Raw genomic sequence first — 18936 nt, 5'->3', positions numbered from 1 at the left:
GCATTGCTCTCCTCTGGGGGCTCCTCTTGGGGCCTCAGCACGCTGAGCTGTGGGCCACGGTCCCAGAGAGAAAGTGGAAGCGCTGTCTTTGGGGAGGAAGCAGCTTAGACCTGCCTTTCAGCTTGAACCCCAATGGGCTCCGCCAGCTTGCAGTACTGGGCCAGCCCCGTCTCACAGCTGCTCCTGTCGGTACCTGCGCCACTGGCAGCTGTCACAACTCACTGTCCCTGCAGGTTGGGACAGCAGGTGTTGAGCAGCCCCTTCCTGGGTCTCCCTGGTCCAGTATGTGTGCTCATTCAGCCCGGCTGCCACCCACAGGGTTGGACCTTAACCCTCAAAGGGCCTCAGGTTGTGCGGCGGCCCGGACACAGCTGGCCATCCCCTAGGTCATCCCCACGTGTTCACAGAAAGGGCTGCGGTCATCGGCACTGCACAGCGCACACCAGTCCCTCAATGCAAGGGTACGAGCCGGGGGCAGGGGCATGGATGCTGGACTGGAGAGAAGGCAGGACATACAGGAGACAGGGCCTGCGAGCTGGGACGTCATGAGCTTTATTTACTGTTGAAATCGTTAAAACAATCAGACTGACACGGGTAGTGGCTGAACCGGAAGCGAATCGGACAGTACAGAAATCCACGTCCCATCCCCAGGTGGCCGCAGAGTGGACAGAGCACATGGGCCTCTGGGCCTCATCTTACAGGGCAGCCACCTCAGCCACCGGCTTGAGGGAGCTGCGACCAGGCCACCAGAGAGCTAGCTCTGCTTGGCTCACGCCCACCCCAACCACTGGCTGCAGGAGTGACAGGACCAGGCGCCTGTCGGCCACAGCATCCTTCTGGCCCAGGGTCACAGGGAGGGCGCAGGTACCCGCTGGTGCACATCACCCGTGATGCCTCGCGCCCCACCCCCACGGCTTCATCTCGCCCCTCTTGCTGACGACACGGGTGCCCTGAGCTCCCATCCTGGAGACAGTCTGGCGCCGGAAGCACTTTCTCCACGAGACCTGCAACTTTCTGATGTGTGCTCGGAGCTGGGGTTGTGGCAAACCTCCCCAGCGAAATGCTACCTCAGAAATGGGGAGACCTGCCCCCCGAGTTGCTCCCATCTGCATGGAGATCAAACCTGAACCTATGTCACCAGCCGCTACCTTCTCAGCTGTGGGGACAGGAGCAGAGGGCGGGGAGGGCGAGGGGCAATGTCCACACTGCAGAAAGAGTGCTTCCAGAGGGGCCTCCACTCAGGCCATGTCACTACAAACCGGTAGATTTTAATCCTTTATTAGAAACCATGCAAACTTTAATACAAAAAATACAAGTGCAGTAAGATCTTCATGCCAATACGATTCCCGGGATTTCTCATTGCAGCCACCCCAAGAGCGGGCCTAACTGGGACACCCCTCCACAGGCTGGCCTCGCCTCCCCTCCCCCTCCCCAGTCAGGCTCTCAGGGACACGGGATGGCCTCAGTCTCATGCCTTTATTTTTCAATTTCCGGACCTGATTCCCCACTCTCCGCATGAGTTCTGGACCTCTCAGACTCCCTGGCAGCGAAGGGCAAAGTGCTCTAGGCCTGCAAGCATGCAGGATTTGGACCTCCATGGCCCTTCCCAGCCCTGACCTTGTATCTTCCACCAGATCCCAGGAATGAGACAGAGATGCCAAAACCAGCCTCTTGGTTAGAAAAGAAAAGCAGCATACACACCAAATGCCAGAACCACCAGTCCACACTGAGCAGCCCCTAGCGTGCCCAGCCTGCTCACCAGGCCTGTCCCCACACATCACTGCCCTGCCCACATCACCTCCAGGGCCCGAGCTAACCAACCCCACTGGGGCAGCCCCAAGTGCCTGAGCTCCAGGCTGGAGCTTAAGGATCTCCACCCCCACCCCCCGTTTCCTTCAACACCTGCCGAGGACTTTCATTTAGACATGACTTCAACCTGCAAAACTACTCCACCAGTTTTTAGGTTATTAAAAAGAAAGGAATAAAACAAGAAAAGTATGACAGCAGCTAGGCAGGTACGGCAAGCAGCGGGGATAGGCAGCACTGACCCTAACTAATGTGGGCAGGGTGGCAAGAGGCATCTGGCACCACCCACGTGGTGGGCACCGTTGTGGGGTTAAAGGAAGAGGCAGTGGCTTAGCGGGCTCCAGGGGACACAGTCAGGGCCGGGCCATCACATGGACATCTCACTCTGCCCTCCAGGTGGACACAGCAAGGAGGGTGGGTATGTCAGTTTCTCTTGGGCTTGGTCCAAAAATACCCAAACAAACAAAGAGGAAGTTGGAATCTAGGCCCCTCTCTCAGACGCCCCAGACCCCAGGTTAGCCTCCCCCCTCTCCCACCCCACACCCCCCAGACCCTTCCCTGGAGCAGGGATGTGACAATGGGACAGGAGCAAAGCAAGGACTGGGCTTGGGGCAGGGAGTGAAAGGTGTGGGGACGACTGCTGCTGCCCTGGGCAAGCGAGACGCAGGGGTGGGGGGTTGGGGGGAGGGGGCCTAGAGGGAGGGCCCCAGAGGGCTGCCTAGCACCCCAGCGGTCACAGGTCTAGTGAGCAGCCCAAGGGCCCGGGGGCCTGAGCTGGGGCCACCAGGGAAGTAGGGGGGGCGGGAGACAATGTCGGCCCCATGGTCGGTGCGGGCCCTGGCGTTTGCCCGGAACGTCAGCCTGTAGGTCTCAATCTGCAGTGACACGGGAGGAGGGAAAGGAGAGGGTAACGACGGAGACAAGAGGGGGACAAACGGGGACGGAAGACGAGACCAGAATGTCATCATTAGATGCCTGGAAAATAAAAGGTTGCTGCATTAAAATTTAGGCCACACTCTAGTCAAAAAACAAAGGAGTTTCAATTTGCAGCCAGTGGCAGGGCCCCTGGCTGGCCCTCAGGCCAAGCCCAGCCACTTACTTGTCTCCTGGATCTGGCAGTCCAAGGTCTGGGCCTCCCTTTGGTCACCACCCCCTGCCAGGGTGGTGTGGCCACTGAGGCCACTGGCTGAAGTGGAGGCGCCAGCTTCGGGCGCTGCCTCAGGGATGGCCGGCTCCTCCCCAGCAGGGGGGCCCGGACACGCAGGGACTTCACTGCCACCGCCCTCGGTCTACAATGAAACAGTGGGGGAGACAGTGTAGGGTCAGTCCAAGAGGGAATGGGATGGGGTGATGGTGGTGGGTCTTACACGCAGCCCCCGCCCCCTTGGTTAAGGGGCAGTCACCTGGAAACTCTGGACAGGTGCACCCCCCCACCCCCCACCCATGAGAATCACTCCTGGCAGGAAGAGCACAGCCTGGCTAGTAACACTGGGAGCTTCGTCTGTGAAGTGCGAGGCTTCTGGGAGCCTCCGAGGTGAGGTGCCAGGCTTCTCAACCAGGCTGACACCCACTAAAATTGAGATAGCAGATGGTTAGCAACAGGCTGAGGAACCATCTCAGCGATGCCGCAGGCCAGGCAGTATGAGAAAGATGATTCCAGAAACAATAAAGAAAGGGAGATAAAGTGAATAAAGAAAAGAACACAAGACTTGGGGTCCGAAAGGCCAGGTGTAAACCCTCGTGTGCACACACTTGCAGTGTGGCCTTGGACAAGTGACTACCCCTGAGCCCGCACCCCTCAGAGACAGACTAGAGAAGGGTGGGGATGTGAACCAAGAGCCTGTGAAGTCAGGACCCCAAGTGTTCAAGGAGGCTACTGAGGGCTTGAATCAGCACTGAGGGAGGCTGGGGTGGCCCAGCGTGGGGCGCTCCTGTCCCCTCTCCTCGCTCAGCACGGAAGCCTGCCAGAGGCTGCCCCGCGGCCTCAAACCCACCGACAACATGGAACAAAGGATAGACAGCATCTTAGCACACAAAGGGTCTCGCAGGAGCGTGGAAGGAGGGAGGGAGGAGAGAGGGGGCAGGGAGGAGAGGCCTAGCCAGTCCCAAGGGTGGACCCTGACACTCGAACAAGCCTCTGGGACAGGCCACAGGCAGCTGAAAATGTGCTCTCCTGCTCCCAGGCCTGCAACGGACATGAGGCATGCACCCACACTCCCCTCTTTCAGGGAGTGGATGGGTGGGGGCAGCTGTACCGTGCAGACCACCCACCCTGTGGTGACCTGCGCCCCAGCCCACAGTCCCTCTGCAAACGGCTGAGATAAGCTCAAAACGTAAGGCAGGCCATGGTCTCAGGAGAAGGCTGTCTCCAGCCAGGGTCTCCGCCTCTCCTGCCTCGCCCACGACTAATGACAGACGATGAGAAAACAGCCACGGTGAGGAGGAAACATGACTCCTGAGGAGACCGAGGGGCGGTGACAGCACCCACCTGCTGGGACCCCGACTCCACCCCCCACCCCCCTGCTGCGTCCCTGTCATGCCCACTCACTACCTTCACGGCGCCTCCCGCAGGCAGGTGGCCCACGTTATCCAGGGACCCGACCTTCGCCTGGGCCTTCTCCTTGAAGTTCAACTTCTGACTTTCAATCTTGACATCTCCTCCACCTGCAACCACAAGGGCATTGGTCCCTAAGGGTCGCAGAGCAACACCTCTGCAGGCAGAGCCAGGCGCCAACACAGGGCTAAGTGCCCAACACAGAAACCAGGAAAATGTGACCTGCTCCCTGTGGCTCTGAGGACAGATGAGGCACAAGGAACACACTTGTCAAAACGGGGCTGCTCTTCTCAAAGACAGGCTGAGACCATCTCTCCATCCAGCCAGAGGGAACAGCTCCACAGAACAGCAGTCACCCTCTCACCACTGCAGCCGCAGCCCGTGCAGCTGCTGACCAGGCTGGGTGGGCGTGGAGTGCAGCGCGAGCCTCTAAAAGTGCCAAGTGCACGTCTGCTTCTGGTTCTCGGGCAGTGTAACAAGTCGCTCTAACTGACCAGCCTCCTTCCAGCCCCATGAACGTCCTGTCCGTCAAGGTCAGGACCTTTGTTTTACAGCTGCTAGCACTGATGCTGGAAAGGAGAAGTGACTTCCCCAAAGTCACTGCCAAGCTAGTGGCTGACAGAGACAGGATGGAAATGCGGGCTGTCTGAACCATTAAACAGAATCACACTGTAGTGAGAGAAGGGAACGCAAAGGGCGTGGGGCCCGAGTTGTGAAAGGGCCAGGCCAGCCCCAGGACCCAGCGCCCCTGGGCGGAGGTGTGCGGGGAGCAGCCTGTACTTAGGGATCACAGGCCAGTGTGGCCGTGGGCTCAGGGCCAGCATCACCGCCGACCAGCCCGTCGGCTCCCTCTGAGACGGTCTCTCACGCAACCATCTCCTTTCAGCTCCCATCAACAGCAGGCTTCTTGCCCAATCTCCAGGTGTCCTGCACACTGGAGTCCTAGCCCCCCACCAAAAATGACCTCAGGTCACTCAGTGTCACTAAGGATGGAGAGATCCAGATAAAAGGGGGGAAAAGGAAGGTTAGTTAAGGGCTGAATTGTTTCCATCCTTTTAAACAGAACACATTGTAAAACAGATGCCAGGTTTGCTAAGAGGGAATGGAGTTTTCTTGGCCTTCCCCTAACCAGCCCCTGGTGACTGACCTCTGAGACGCCACACCTACCAGCCAGGGCCTGAGGCTGAGGCCGCGACGGTACCTCCCGCCCCAAATCTGCTGTGGATCCGCGAACCAGGGCACACGAGGCTGTCAGGGTGACAGCTGAGGCCAGAGCCCAGGCTCTGCTCAGACAAGAGCCCAGATGGCCAGAGCCTGCGAGGCTGGAAGGAAACCGCACACTGCGGCTGTAAAATCCATGCCCTCGGCCGGCAGCCTCACTGAGCGGCTCCATCCTGCCAGAGCTGGTGGCAGACACTGCACTGTGGGAACACCTCTGGCTCCAGAGTCTGACAGGTGAGACCACCCACTCTCTGGACCTTCGGTATCAGCTCCTGGAGTGTGTCCTCAGCCTGCAGTGCACCTCTCCCCTAGGGCTGGTCGGCAGCACCTTGTACAGCAGGTCAAGACGATGCATATGCAAATGGCAGCCTTTCCCACTTCCCCCTCCCACTAAGAGGTCAGCGCCCCCATTCCCCCTCCCTAACGGGCTGAGGACAACACTGTTCCACCGCTGTGTCCTGTGAGGGGTGGCTCCAGGGATCTTTATGGAATGACATGGGCGTAAGGGGTGAGACCCTGCCAGCCCATGGCAGGGCCACGGGCAGGTGTCCTGGGGCAGGGGAGACACCACTCACCAGGCTTGTGCTTGATGTTAGCCTTAGACCCACACTTGGCAGAGACCTTCGAGATGTCCACTTTCTTGTTCTGAATCTGAACCTGAGAAGAAAGCACAAAAATCTTATTGTCTCAGAGAGAGGGGATGTTGTCAGAGCCAAACCCACGTTCCATTTATAATCTCCACGTTCAAGCTGTTTCTCTCCCTTTGTAAGCTCCTATCTCAGTCCACTCAAGGTCACGGTCACCTCCCAAGTGCTTAAAAGACCCTTTGATCCATCCTGACCCTGCTTGTAGCTCTGACCCCACCCCCAACGTTTCCACACACTCGCAGGCCTTCCCTTCCAGACCCAATCCGTGTGTCGGCCAGACAGCAACTCTCCCAGGTTTCTGGATGCAAATCTCCTGAAATGTCCATTCTGTGCCACCTCGAATCTTACCCATCAACTCCTTGGCCCAGTGATTAACTGGACTATTTCCTTCCATTTCTTTTCCCCTCATGGCTGACAGCACGTATCTACCTATCAATAGATAAACTTACATATGTAAAACCAGCCAAGAGACCCTCATCAATGTCTGCCCTGCAGGAGCCACAGAAAACCATCTCAGTGCCAGGCATGATGGGATGTCTTTCAATCCGGAAATGACATCTACAGACAGGAGTTCCTGCTGGGTCCCTGGACGGGGACTCCAGGGCCCCTGAGAGTGACCCAGTGGCACGCAAGCGTGGAAGAGCCTGGCTTTCCACCTCCATTGACTCCTTCATGCAGTGGCCCACAGAGAATTGCCAGCAGGTGTCACACCTTCTGGTGGGCTTCGTCACAATGTGATTAAGCAGTGACCTTGTAGGACCTTGTCTTCCCTTCTCCAGTGTCAGGAAATACAGTGTCCACTGTGTTCCAAGAGGACAGATGTGGTGTCCTCTTTCTGTATTCCTCCCCACAGCCCAGCAAATGGCAGACTAAGCTCCCATAACCATCAGCTTGCCTGAGCCATCCTCACTTATTATTTTTTTTTGGTAAATTCTTTTACATAGTTTCAGTTTAGCTTAGGGGAAAGGCCTTTTTAAGTTCTGAGACAGTCTCTAATGCTTTTCTTTCCATTCATTCAGCCTGATTGTATAGTGACTTTTTCTGTGTGTGCAAAAATGAACTGCGAAGTATCAAAGGACCCTCGCCTCGGCCACCTTAATGGGAGGCTGACCGTCAGGAGCCATCCTCCTCCCACCCTTCAAGGCCCAGTTCGCAGGCTGCCCTCCCCAACGCCCTCCCTGGCTGTAGTCTCACCCCATCTCGCCTTCACCTCATCTCCTGAATGGACAGCAGCAACGACCAGATACCAGTTGCCTTACGGATTCAATAATTATTCACAGAGCACCTATGACCATCAAAACAACAGCCTGCACTTTGTCTCATCGTGCTGACGAGACTAACCCTACACAGGGCCATAGGGAAGCGTACTTTTCCCGGCCAAACATGTGGCGGCTGCTTAAACGAATGTTCCCTGCAGCAATCGTGGCAAGCTCACCTCACACTGCCCCAGAGACCACTTGTGAGGAGCTGCGCTCAACACAGGTCTGTCGCCAAGGCCGGGCCCTCACCAAGGTACGGAGCCCACACATTCCTTGACAGGGGTGTGTGTGGCCTTGAAGCCTCCACTTCTTGCCCTCGTGCCTAGTCCTCAATTAAAGAATAGTTGATAAGGGGAAGTTTCACTTTATAGGTGTATTCCAGCCAATAAATGCAGAAGAAAACCACCTGCCTGAACCCGTGGGTCTGGGCACCAAGAGCTGACAGCATCACAAAGGCAGAAACGACCAGAAGAGTGACACATGATGGGCTCTTGGCAGAAACATTATCAATCCCTATGAAAGTCTTCTAAAAATGTAGGGGGGGAATCAAACCTAAATCAATGTAAAGAAAATTGAGGGATATAGGAATATGTGAAATGGAACCATAGGGAGATAATCAACAGAACCCAGAGTCTAGCACAAACCATTTAGTTTACTTATGAAAAACATGACTGTGGGAAAAAAACCAGACAGGTAACTTGTAGAGTACATGACAGCTCCGATTATAAGAGACAAGAGACTCATCAATCGATTTCTGGACCCTACTGGACCCTGACTCAAAGAAGCAAACCTGTTTCACATGTTGGTGGGTTTTTTTAAATGTATATACACACATGTATATTAAAGAGTTCCCTTTTAAAGTTATATACTGGATCTGTGCAGATGAATGATATATCTAGGACTGGCTTCAAAATCATTAGCGTGGGCACACGGAGATGACTGGCCACAAAGATAATAAATGAAGCTGGGTAAGAGGTCCATCCGGTCCATTTCACTACTGTTTTCTGCTTTTGCATGTTTGAAAATTCCTATAATGAAAGTTTTAAAAACTTTACTGCGTCCCACTCCAAGGCTGACACTCTCCGAGATGCACTTTGCCTCCTCAGGCCGGGACGTGGAGGACCCACCATCGGCTTCCAAGAGGCCCCGCTTCGTCCCCTGGCTACTCGCTGCCCCTCGACGCTCCAGCTTTTAGGGAGTCCTGTGCTGCCTCTCTGGCTTAGGACATGTGTTTCCAGAGCTGGCCCCCATGTCCCCAGCCAACAGAAGCTACTTGGTAAACGACCAAGCCTGTACCCACTGTGCCTGGCGCAGCTGTGTTCCGTCACCACTGGTCTGTGACACCCACGGGCCCACTGCAGAAATCAGCTACTGACCTGACACTGCCAACAGGTCTAGGAACCTATTACACACACATGTCCCCCCTCCCAAGGTGAAATGGAATTAAAACTGCTGCAAAATTTAAAATCGGGCAGCCCCGGGAGGAGCCGCTCTCTTCCCTCCTGCTGTCCCTCTGGCTCTCGAGAAGGGCCGTGCCTGCGTGTGTGTGGGTGTATGGCGCACTAACCAGGACTCTGCTGCAAGCCTCTCACCCGGCAGTAACTCCAGCATCTCTGCACAGCAGGGGCTGTGGCGGGGATGGGGCTGCGCTGCTCGCTCGGTGCTGCACGGCCCACAGAGCAGGCACACTCGCCCTCCACGGCGCGTGTATTCACGTGGCTTTACCACACCCGGGCTCTTTATCCTCCTCATCCCACCGGGAAACACTACTCACAGGCGGAATCTGAAAGCTCTGCTGTTTGCAGAAGCCTCCAAAACTGGAAATGCTGTAAAAACTATACACTCCTCCACGAATTCTCTTATTGATGCCACGTGTATGTAGCGTGAAGACCATAGCAGGTGACAGATAAAGATTATTTTCAGAGCTCTTATATATACACCACACAACGTATATAAATGCATTTCTGTGTGACACTCACGTACGCACGCACACATGACCCAATTCCCTCAGAGTCCCTGATCACCTTCTATCTTCATCTAGGACAAAAGCCTACGACAAAAAGCTAGAGTCACTGCCTACCTGGGCGCCCACAGGCTGGACCTTTGTCACCTTAACCAGACTCTGCCTTTAAAAGTTCCACTGACTTCAGCTGATCCCGCACAAGGCTGGCTTATGTCTGACCAACCACTAAGCTGGCCAAACATGCGCACCTGCGTGCAAAGGACACCGTTTCTGCCCACATCAGGAGGAGCCACACTGGTGGGGAGACGACGAGGAAGGAGGTCCGGTAAGGGGGAGCTGAGTGTGCAAGAAAGGGGTATGCTATGGCTCCATTCCTCACAAGAGAACTGCGGGGTTGGGGGGGCTTGTAGGCCATGGGCAGGATGGCAGGACCACCACAGGGGCAGGCGACACAGCCCCACAACCAGAAGGGTGGGCAGAGCAGGACTTAGTCCAGTTCAGGACAGTATGGAGGAAGAGCCGGATGAACCCAGAGTTGGAGACAGAACAGCTCTCTCACTCTGGGGCGGGGGGAGAAGCAGGTGGGGAAGCAGCAAAGGGCAGAGGTTGCATATGACGGCTCCCAACACGCCCGTGCACGCTGCAGAGCCCCGCTCACCTGCACACTGTCCCAGGGACACATGGAAAACAGGGTGCTCCTTACACACTGACAATGACACTTGGCCCCATCTCTCCCTCGACCAGGACCTCCCTGTGTCCCCAGCACAGATCTTAGGGCGAGCACTGGAGAGGCAGGATAGAAAGGATGTCTAGATGCAAGACGGAAGGGGACAAAAAGAAAAGGAGGGAAAAAGGAATAAAGGAGGGACCAGAAAAGGAAAAAAACGGCAGAAACAGAGTAGACAGGAAAGAGGGACGTGAAGCTCGGCAGAGGAGAGGGAGCAGTAGAAGAGGGAAAGAGCAGGAGAGTAACAAAGGAGAGAAAAGCGGGTGGGGGGAGGAGGAGACGTTTAACACCCTGGTTCTACACTAACGAGGATTCCAGTCTGGGCTTTGGAGAAATGTGGACCCCGCCATGCTCGGGGGGGCACAGACAGAGGTGTGCACCACAGGAGCAGACTCAGGACAGGCGACAGGCTCACGGCTGACCGCCACCCTCAGACCAGGTGTGACGCAGCTGGGGGAAATCCAGGGCCAGGGCCTCCCACCCACAGGCCTGAGGAGACGCCGAGTGGGTGCCGGCGGGGTGTTGTGGGGAGGCTCACCAGCCTCTGGGAGCAGCCAGGTCTCCCCTCACTCATGGGTCTGCTTCCTGAGGAAAGCCCTGGGCCAGGTCCTGCCAGCTCGGGCAGGGGGCCCTCTCCCCCGTGTGCCCCACAGGGGACTATGTCTCAGACGCCAGGTATCCAGAGCTGATACTTACATTACCACCTCCAGGGACATGCTTAATATTGTCCTTGGAACCACACTTGGACTGAATATGGCTGTAGTTCAGTTTTTTGGAGACTATCTGGACCTGGAGTGTTAGAGAACAGAAAAAACAACACAAAGGGAGAGGGCTGGTTAGAACGGACACAGGGCAGGCAGTGAGTCCGCATGTGCTCATGGTGACCAACAAAGAGTGTTGTCACAACTCCGCCCCCACCTTCAGCAGAACAGCTGTGGAAAGCAGAGGAAGGAATGTGAAGGAGCAGGAAAAGGAGTGAAAACATGAACAAACAACACAAAGACAGAAGCAGATGTTGTAAGTACAACAGGGTTCTCATCACTGCTCCTTGGGGTTCACAAGGCTGACGTGACAGCAGCTGGCCCCGCTGCCCCCTGCCTGCTCTCCTCCCCAGAGCTGGGGCCACACAGTGTCCCATGGCTCCTCTCTGCAAGGGTCCTGCTCATCCGGACCAGTCCTCACCCAAGGATGCACTTCCCTGAAATCTAGGGCCTGAACGGCTGCTCCCCCCTCGGGGAGGCAAAGGCTGCTGGGAAAAGGCCTGGGCAGCTGGCTCACAGGGCCCAGGACTAACGCTAACGGCAAGAAGGGACAACGCTCGGCTGTGAACACAATCCTGGGCACCAGGCGGGGGCAGGCGCAGCCACGTCCTCCCAGCTCCAGAGAGCACAGCACAACTGGGGTTCAGGTGGAGACTTTGTTTTGACTCAACACTCCAGATGCCACCCTGTGCCTTGTGAGTTTGGTGTGCAGAGACAGGCAGGGCTACAACAATGCACAAGGGCGCAGCACGCAAAGGGCTCCCCTGGAGTGGAGCCACACAAGGCTCAGGCTCTAAGGGCTGGAACAAAGAATTCCTCTGGAGCCTTCTCCAGAAGGAACAGTTGCCAGCTTCCTTCCTTCCTTCCGTCCGTCCTTCCTTCCTTTCCTTCAGAGCCCTCTGCAAATGACGCAGCTCCCAAACTGAAGAGTTCTCCGCACAACAGAGAAATCCACCCTGAGAAACTCAGACCCAAATACCTCACCGTTTCTTGCCTTCTTTACACCATCACTGGTGAATGGCTGGTTAGAAAAACACTCTCTACTGAACCATGGTCTGAGCCAAAGACCTGCAGGAGCTCCCAGAGTCAGCCCGGAGCCATGGCGCAGCCTTCCTCACCTCGCTGACTGTACCAATCCCTTGGGCTGAGATCCATCCTGGTTCCTAAGGGCTGGAGCTCAGGCCTCTCTGGCAGCCCCTTCCTGGCACAGCTAAGGGAAGAAGGTTCCCGCAGCAAACAGGAGGGCCTGGTTCAGGGTGGAGGCAATGGAAAGAACCTAGAGGTTTAGCTTACCTCTGCCCTCCAGCTGATGCTGCACCCCCTCTGCTGGTGGATTCTGTTACAATGAGCACCCTAACCCTAAGAGGTGACTTGGGGAACCAGGACAAATGAAGTCATCCCTGTACCGAGCAGTGTTACAAAAGGGGCCCTCAGCTGAAAGCACAGGAGCTCCGGGGTGCCAGGTGCTGGAAGGGTACCCGTGCCATGTCTTACTGAGGAGGAAACTGGGTGCAGCGTGTGTGTGTGGTGTGTGTGTGTGTGTGTGTGTGTGTGTGTACACGCGCGCGCATGACGGGTTTCAGATCAAGGTCAGTGTGAAGGAAGTGGCTAAAAGTTTTGGATCCATTTCATCCAGCTGAATAAATATTCCCCAAAGGGCTAATGGGCTCCAAACTGTTAACTTTCAGGGTTACTACAAAACTTTTTCTGATGGCTGAGTCATCGAACACAGAGGAGGGAACACAGGAGAGAGGAGAAACCAGTTCAAGTACAGGAAAAAAAAGTGCGATTAGAAGGGAAAGTGACTCAGGCTAGAAGGACAGTTGACCATCTTTTACCTTCAAGAGGTAAAAGTCTAAGTGAAACTCACTTTCCCCGCAGGCGGTTTCTGCACATTCGCACCTGGGCCAGGTGTTTTAGTGACTGCACTGGGTTCAGGCTTTCGAGCTGCAGCAGCTGCCTCTGTTTTTTCCTCTACTTTGGCCTAGATGAAGATAAAGGGAGGGCAAATTTCAAACCAAGAGGATAAGAGCCCAAATGCCAAATAGGAATAAAAGCTGGGAACTCAAATCCAGGCCAGGCCACCAGGCAGAAGCAGGCCTCCCGTGCTCCTAGGGAAAATCACACCCATTTCCCAGGGCAGACCAGGCCAGAGGGAGGAGCTGCAGACCAAAGTCTTGGGATGTGGGGAAGAGATCAGGACACCATTCACGAAGCAAAGGCAGGAAGGAGGGCTGGACTAGCGATTCTCCTGAGGGTGGGTTGCAGTTACATTTAGCAGCCACAACGCCCTCCCATTCAAATGTTCCATCTGCCCCCAAGCAAACTGCCATGGTCACAGGGAGCCACCACTGAAGACAGAAGTGTCACACCCTTCAGGTATTTGAGAACAGAAAATCATCTGATCACCAGACCAAGTTAATCAACTCCCCACCAAGACCTCCTGCGACTTTGGCACCATGAAACCTAAGAGGAAAGCAGACGGGGAGGTGGGCCGGCCGCCCTGCAGTGCCCAAGGCCTGCCTGGGGGCACCGCGGCCAGTCTCAGGCCCTCACTCAGGCTAATCCCAGTTTGCCATCAGTGTCTTCCAACAGTACGAGTATCCTGCTTCATTTCGGGCCCTCTTCAATCTTTTAACAGCTCTGGACTGAAGCAACTGAAGTGCCGGCCCTGAGTGGGGAGTAGTGGTTTAAGTGCTCAAGATAACATAGGAGACACGAAGGGCATTGCTCGGGGACTGGAACTCAGACTTTTGCCACCACCTTTTCCACACAGCAAGTCCCCATGGTTGCTAACAGTTAAACAATTCCGGGATGGATGCAACCACAAAGGCCTGCCGGGCCTTTCTCCATCACAACACTCTAGAGCAGTCCTTTGGTTTAGGACAGACGGGAGTCACAGCAGCAAGTCATCCTGGCCACCAGAGGACACCCTCGCCTCTCTCAGACTCTCCACCCAGCTGCCTCTCCTGTCGCCCAAGTGCAGGGGTGAGAACCATGACACACCGGGTTCATGGCCAGTGTCTCTCCTTCAGTCTCAGAGGCCTCCTCTGTTTGTTTTGTAAAGTAGAAGAACCCTTTTGTCTCGAAACAAAAATATAAGCCTAAACCCCAACATACAAACAGGAGTCCTCTGACTCGGATGGGAAGAGAAAGCCCAGCGCTCGGCCACCCCTTCCCAGCTGCCAGGGCACGGAGCCCAGGCTCAAACTCCCTGACACTGAGGCCACGTCCTGCCTGCCGCGCTCTGCTGCGCTCCTGGAGGTGAGCTGAGGACAAGCCTGGGGAACAGAAGTGAGATGAGGCAGGGAAAGAAGCAGGGGCCAGCATGCCAAGGACCCCAAGCTCCCTGGACGCACCCGGCCTCCTCCAGGCTGATGCTTGATGTTTTCCGTGGAGCCAACCTTGGCGCGAACGTTCTTCAGATCAGGGGCAGAAGTGCTGGTAGGTGGGCGGCTCAGCCTGGGGGCAGAGGACGTGGGCCTGGCTGACGTGGGCTTCTTGTCCATGGCAGAAGTCCCGGAGGGCCGGGGAGACGTGGGTGTGGGCTTCACTCGACTGGGCACCGTGCCTGCTGGGGGGGCTGCCCCAGGGACAGGGGCGTTTTTCTTCATGGCATTGCTGGAGGTGCTCTTTGAGCGACTCAAGTCAGCTGCAAAGGTAGGGAATGAGAGACAACAAGCGTTCAGGGGGCGAGCAGAAAGGAGCCTGCAAGGCACGGAAGAGTGGGGGTTTAGGTTAGGGTTCCACGAAGTGGGGGAGGGTATTACCTGATGCAGACTTTGTGACTGTCTTCTTGATGTCTGTAGGTTTTGCCTCAGTCTTGATCCCTGCACCACAAACATACACTTTTTGACACAACGTTTAACAAGAGGACCTAGTGAACGGCTCATCCAATACTGAGATTCATTTATTCATTCAACAATTGCTGAATGTCCCCTCTGAGCCAGGGCTGTGCTGGCCTCTGGGCATAGAGCAGCACATTAGATGGCTATGCAGACGGACTGGGCCCGCTGCAGGGTCTAAGGCCAGGCATGCATCTTCTTTTGCAGTCTTGCTAATACCTTCCATGTGGAATAGAAGGGGATATCAACACACACCTATGGAACTGAGTGGCCTATATCTTATCACGTAGGTCCATGACCATGATGTGCTGGGTGCAGTGGTGACACTAAGAAGTAAATCCGACCTGAGAATTCCTAAGAGTCCCCTTCACTCAAAATTTTTCTGAATACGCCTATCTGCCAACCTTGCATGGAGATCAAGGCTCCCCATTCCAGCGTACCCCGTGGAGGACAGATGCACAAGCAGCTCTGACAGCTCTACGTGAGGCTGGCTGGAGCCACAGCTGGGACACAGCCCCACTCCTCCCTGCGGGTTCCCACAGGAGGGAAGGGTGACAACACTGACCTGCGGGCTTCTTGGGCAGAGCCAGGGAGCTGCTCCTACTGCTTGGTCCAGCTGAGGCAAGAGAGGCAGCTGGTGTGGCTTTTGTGGCTTTTGGAACAGTCTGGGTGCTCTTGGAGCCAGGCCTGAAGGCCGGGGCAGAGGCCGACAGCTTGGAGGGCGTGGCCGGCTTGGAGGGCGTGGTCTTCTTCTCAGGAATCTTTGCCTCTGCAATAGGCTGGTAACAGGAAAGTGGGAAGAAGAGCTGCAGGTCAGCAATAGCCCCAGAGAGTCCTGCCAAAGGATGGTTCCATAGACACATTCACCAAGAAAACAGGGTAGTGTGGGTCTGGCAGCTATTGACAGGAAAATATATATATGACCCTAAGAGTCGAGTCCTCCAGACAATGTGAGAAATTGGCCCTGTAGGGTCCTGTGTGATCTGGGGTCAGGAAACAGGGAGCCAAATGACCTCAAGCCAACCTGCACTAATGAGGATGACGGCCCTGCGAGGGCACCACACCACAAACCATGTTTTCCTCAGGCTCTACTGCACTGAATACTGATGTATGCTGTGTACTAAATACTTGGTCAAAGATTAATCAATATACACAAAACAGACATTAAAAATGATGACCAGCCAAACCTAGCTATTCATCTGGCTTAGATGCACCCTGTGGGTGACCAGGCTGGAGCTGCAGACGGGGAGAACACTGGCCAAATCGGTCAAGTCAGTGCCTGGGCTCCAGCCCCAGTCTGGCCCCCACTCACACTGTGTTCTTCGGCAAATCACTGAGCCTTTCTGGGCGTCCGTTCGTCGTCTGATAAAAGACGCTAGAACAGAGGAGCTCTAAGGACCAGCTGTGATAACGTGATATTAGGGACTCAAGGATGAGAAGTCTGAGAGCACAGAGGACGGCAGGGGGCAGGCGCAGGGTGCAGGCCTGACCAACAGAGGGAATGAGAGCACAGCTGTCACAGCTATGACTGCAAGCAAAGGGGAAAGTCTCAAGTGTAGACACCTTCTAGTTCCTCTTCCATGGATCCTGGGCGTGCTGTCACCAGCAAGGAAGTGAAGGAATCAATTTAGCCTGGTTGCTCAGGAATAGGGGATGAACATACTATTGTGATAAGCAAACAGAGCACATTACTCGAGAGTAAGCCACATCAGACAGACACCATGGATCCATCTCTTTACCAAGAGAAATGGCCACACAAAGGTATGTTGGCAGAGACAAACAGAATATTGCTTAAATGGAAAATCAGCTAAAAATATGCTCAGAAATTCAGGGCTGGTGTCCGATTAAATAAAATCTAACCCAGCAAATGCAGGGTCATGTCCCTTTCCACAAATAAAGTCCCCAATAAGCACAAAGAACCCTTAGGTTCTGCTACCAGCTCTGTCCGGAAGATGTCACAGAAGTTTGTGCAGAGGGACCGCCCTCAGTTTGCTCTAGAATTTGGGGACTAAACCAGATGATTCCTGAGGGCTCCTTCAAATTTTCAATACTATGACTATGGTTCAGAATAATCTAGTGGGGTCTCAATATATTGCTAGCAAGAATAATAATGATATAAGAAGTTAGAAAAAAGGCACTTGGGATAGAAATCTCTAAAGGATGAGATATTCTTTACATATTAGGCTCTTGGCCTTGGCAAGCTGCAGACCCAGCCTGCTTTCTAAACTGGAGACACTCTGCTGTTGCTCAATTTATATTTTCTCTTCTGCCAGAACCACAGATCTACATATTTTTTAATATGTTTTTTTCCCTTTGCATCTGTAAATCTTTCTATCAAAATAAGGGTAAAAAGATAAAAATAAATTTCATTAGACTTTGGTTTTTCTCCAGCTCTCAAAAAGTTTCCATGTTTCTTATCTAAAAGACAGAGAACAGTACTCACAGTCACACAGATCACCCTTCAGGTCAGCTGTAACTAGACTGCTATCTAAAAGCTGCACAGCAACAGCCAGGAAAGAACATATTGACAGAGGCCGCAAGCATCAAGATTGGCGTTAGACCCAAGTTCAAATTCTGCCTCTGCCACATACTAGCACTAGACTTGGGAGGTTGTTTAACTGAGTTCTAAAATGAGGGCACTAATATCTATATCCTGGGTTGTTGAGAGAGAATTAAAGGCGTTAATGTATATAAAGGAACCAGTACTGCATACATCATCATCATCATCGAGGGCCATTTCACTAGACACCTCCCTCCCCCCACAGCCTCCTCTGTCTCCCTTAGGGTTCACTGCTGAGTATTAGAGAGGTGCTGTCACCTTCCCTCTGCCCTCCTATTCAAACATACTGTTTTCTTTAAAGAAATCCAGAAAAGCAGTCAACTGAGTAAATGAGGATCAGAAAGCTTTGTGAGATTTTATCATTCTTTGTCTATGACAGGATTTCTGTTTCTTGGCCAGAATTTCAACCTAGGCTACATAAAATTCCTAGGTTCCACCAGTTTTCTTTACAAGATTAGATTAAAACACTGACATTTTAACGTGGGAAACTACTTCCCAACATGAACTTAAAAAATAACTCAGGTGGACTTAAAGGCCCTTCTCAAATAAAACAAGACGTTAGAGCAGCGACTAACTCCACCCGCCCTCTCCTCACAAGAACGATCAAACACTGTTCCAAAGTGACCAGTTTCTAGGTAATAATGTGTGGGTGACCTCAAAAACGGGAAAATTTCAGAAGCAGCCCAGGCAGAGGTGGCCTGATACCAAAAGCCAAGTAAGTTATCACACGATGCTGGAACCCGCTGAGCTAAACTGGATGACCTTATCATAAAAGTAATGGGTCAAATTCACTTCTGCAGGATGATTAGAGAGAAGGACAAAAAAAGAGTTTGGGAATTTGATGTGGGAATTATACCCAAAATGAATATCTGATTAGTATGTGGAGAAGGAGAAACTGGTTAGCAACTACATAAATAGGTGAAGAGTAAGGGAAGGTGGGAGAAAGAGGAACCAGGGTAGCTGTAAAACTGCCTTCAGCCAGGACAGCGAAAGGTATCAAAGGCCTTCAAATGGTGCCACTGCATCAAGGGCCCCCAATCTGAGTGGCATGTCACCCTCCCTCTTTCCCTGGCCTTTCCCCAGCGCCACCAGCCTGATTCCACAGCTGTCTACCTGACACTCCAAGAGGGAAACCTTTCCCTGCACAGTGCTTAGGTGACTACTTACCTTGGACTTCACATCTTTTGAAGGTGAGATGGAGGGCCTGGCAGTGGCAGCAGCAGGGCGTTTGGGCAGGGCAGCTGGTACCGAGCCTGAAGCAAGGCTCATGGGTTTTTTAGTCGACCCACCAAAAGTGGTGGGAGATGGCTGCTTAGGGAGAGAAGTGGGCTGTGTTTTGGCTTTCGATGTTGAAGTCTTTGCAGGCTGAGTTGTGGCCAAAGGCTTTAAGTTGATTTGTTGTTTTTTTGTTTTTTTTAAAGGCCAACATCAAACACACAGACAAAAATAAAAACAAATTAAAAAAAAAGTATAAATTGCACAATTCAAAATAAATTATAAGCAATGAGGAGAGCTGCAACTGAAAATTAGCATTCCTTTTTTCTGAGCAAACAGTAGAAAGACACCAGGATGGAGAAAAAGAAAATTAGGAAT

At 53.7% G+C, this 18936-nt stretch overlaps 1 protein-coding gene across 40 annotated transcripts in view; it reads right to left on the bottom strand.

Annotated features, from left to right (window-relative positions):
• Nucleotides 1-532: 532 nt before the first annotated feature.
• The window catches only part of MAP4 (microtubule associated protein 4), a 151361-nt gene continuing 132957 nt past the window's right edge, over nt 533-18936 (bottom strand). For 9 of the 40 annotated variants that reach the window (XM_019723965.2, XM_074312421.1, XM_074312425.1 and 6 more), the window contains 10 exons: nt 18511-18726; nt 15349-15562; nt 14709-14768; nt 14298-14590; nt 12809-12922; nt 10874-10966; nt 6157-6238; nt 4358-4470; nt 2906-3095; nt 533-2781 (listed from right to left, as the gene is read on the bottom strand). In XM_019723965.2, coding sequence (XP_019579524.2) covers nt 2774-2781; nt 2906-3095; nt 4358-4470; nt 6157-6238; nt 10874-10966; nt 12809-12922; nt 14298-14590; nt 14709-14768; nt 15349-15562; nt 18511-18726 — 1383 coding nt within the window. In that variant the 3' untranslated portion in view covers nt 533-2773. Of the gene's footprint in view, nt 2782-2867; nt 3096-4357; nt 4471-6156; nt 6239-10873; nt 10967-12808; nt 12923-14297; nt 14591-14708; nt 14769-15348; nt 15563-18510; nt 18727-18936 lie in introns of those variants that run through there. The other 31 variants (XM_074312423.1, XM_074312427.1, XM_074312428.1 and 28 more) reach the window with 13 other exon arrangements.

This window comes from Rhinolophus sinicus, linkage group LG10 (assembly GCF_036562045.2).
Source record: "Rhinolophus sinicus isolate RSC01 linkage group LG10, ASM3656204v1, whole genome shotgun sequence".
Lineage (NCBI taxonomy): Eukaryota > Metazoa > Chordata > Mammalia > Chiroptera > Rhinolophidae > Rhinolophus > Rhinolophus sinicus.
This window is presented reverse-complemented; position numbering and strand designations above follow the sequence as displayed.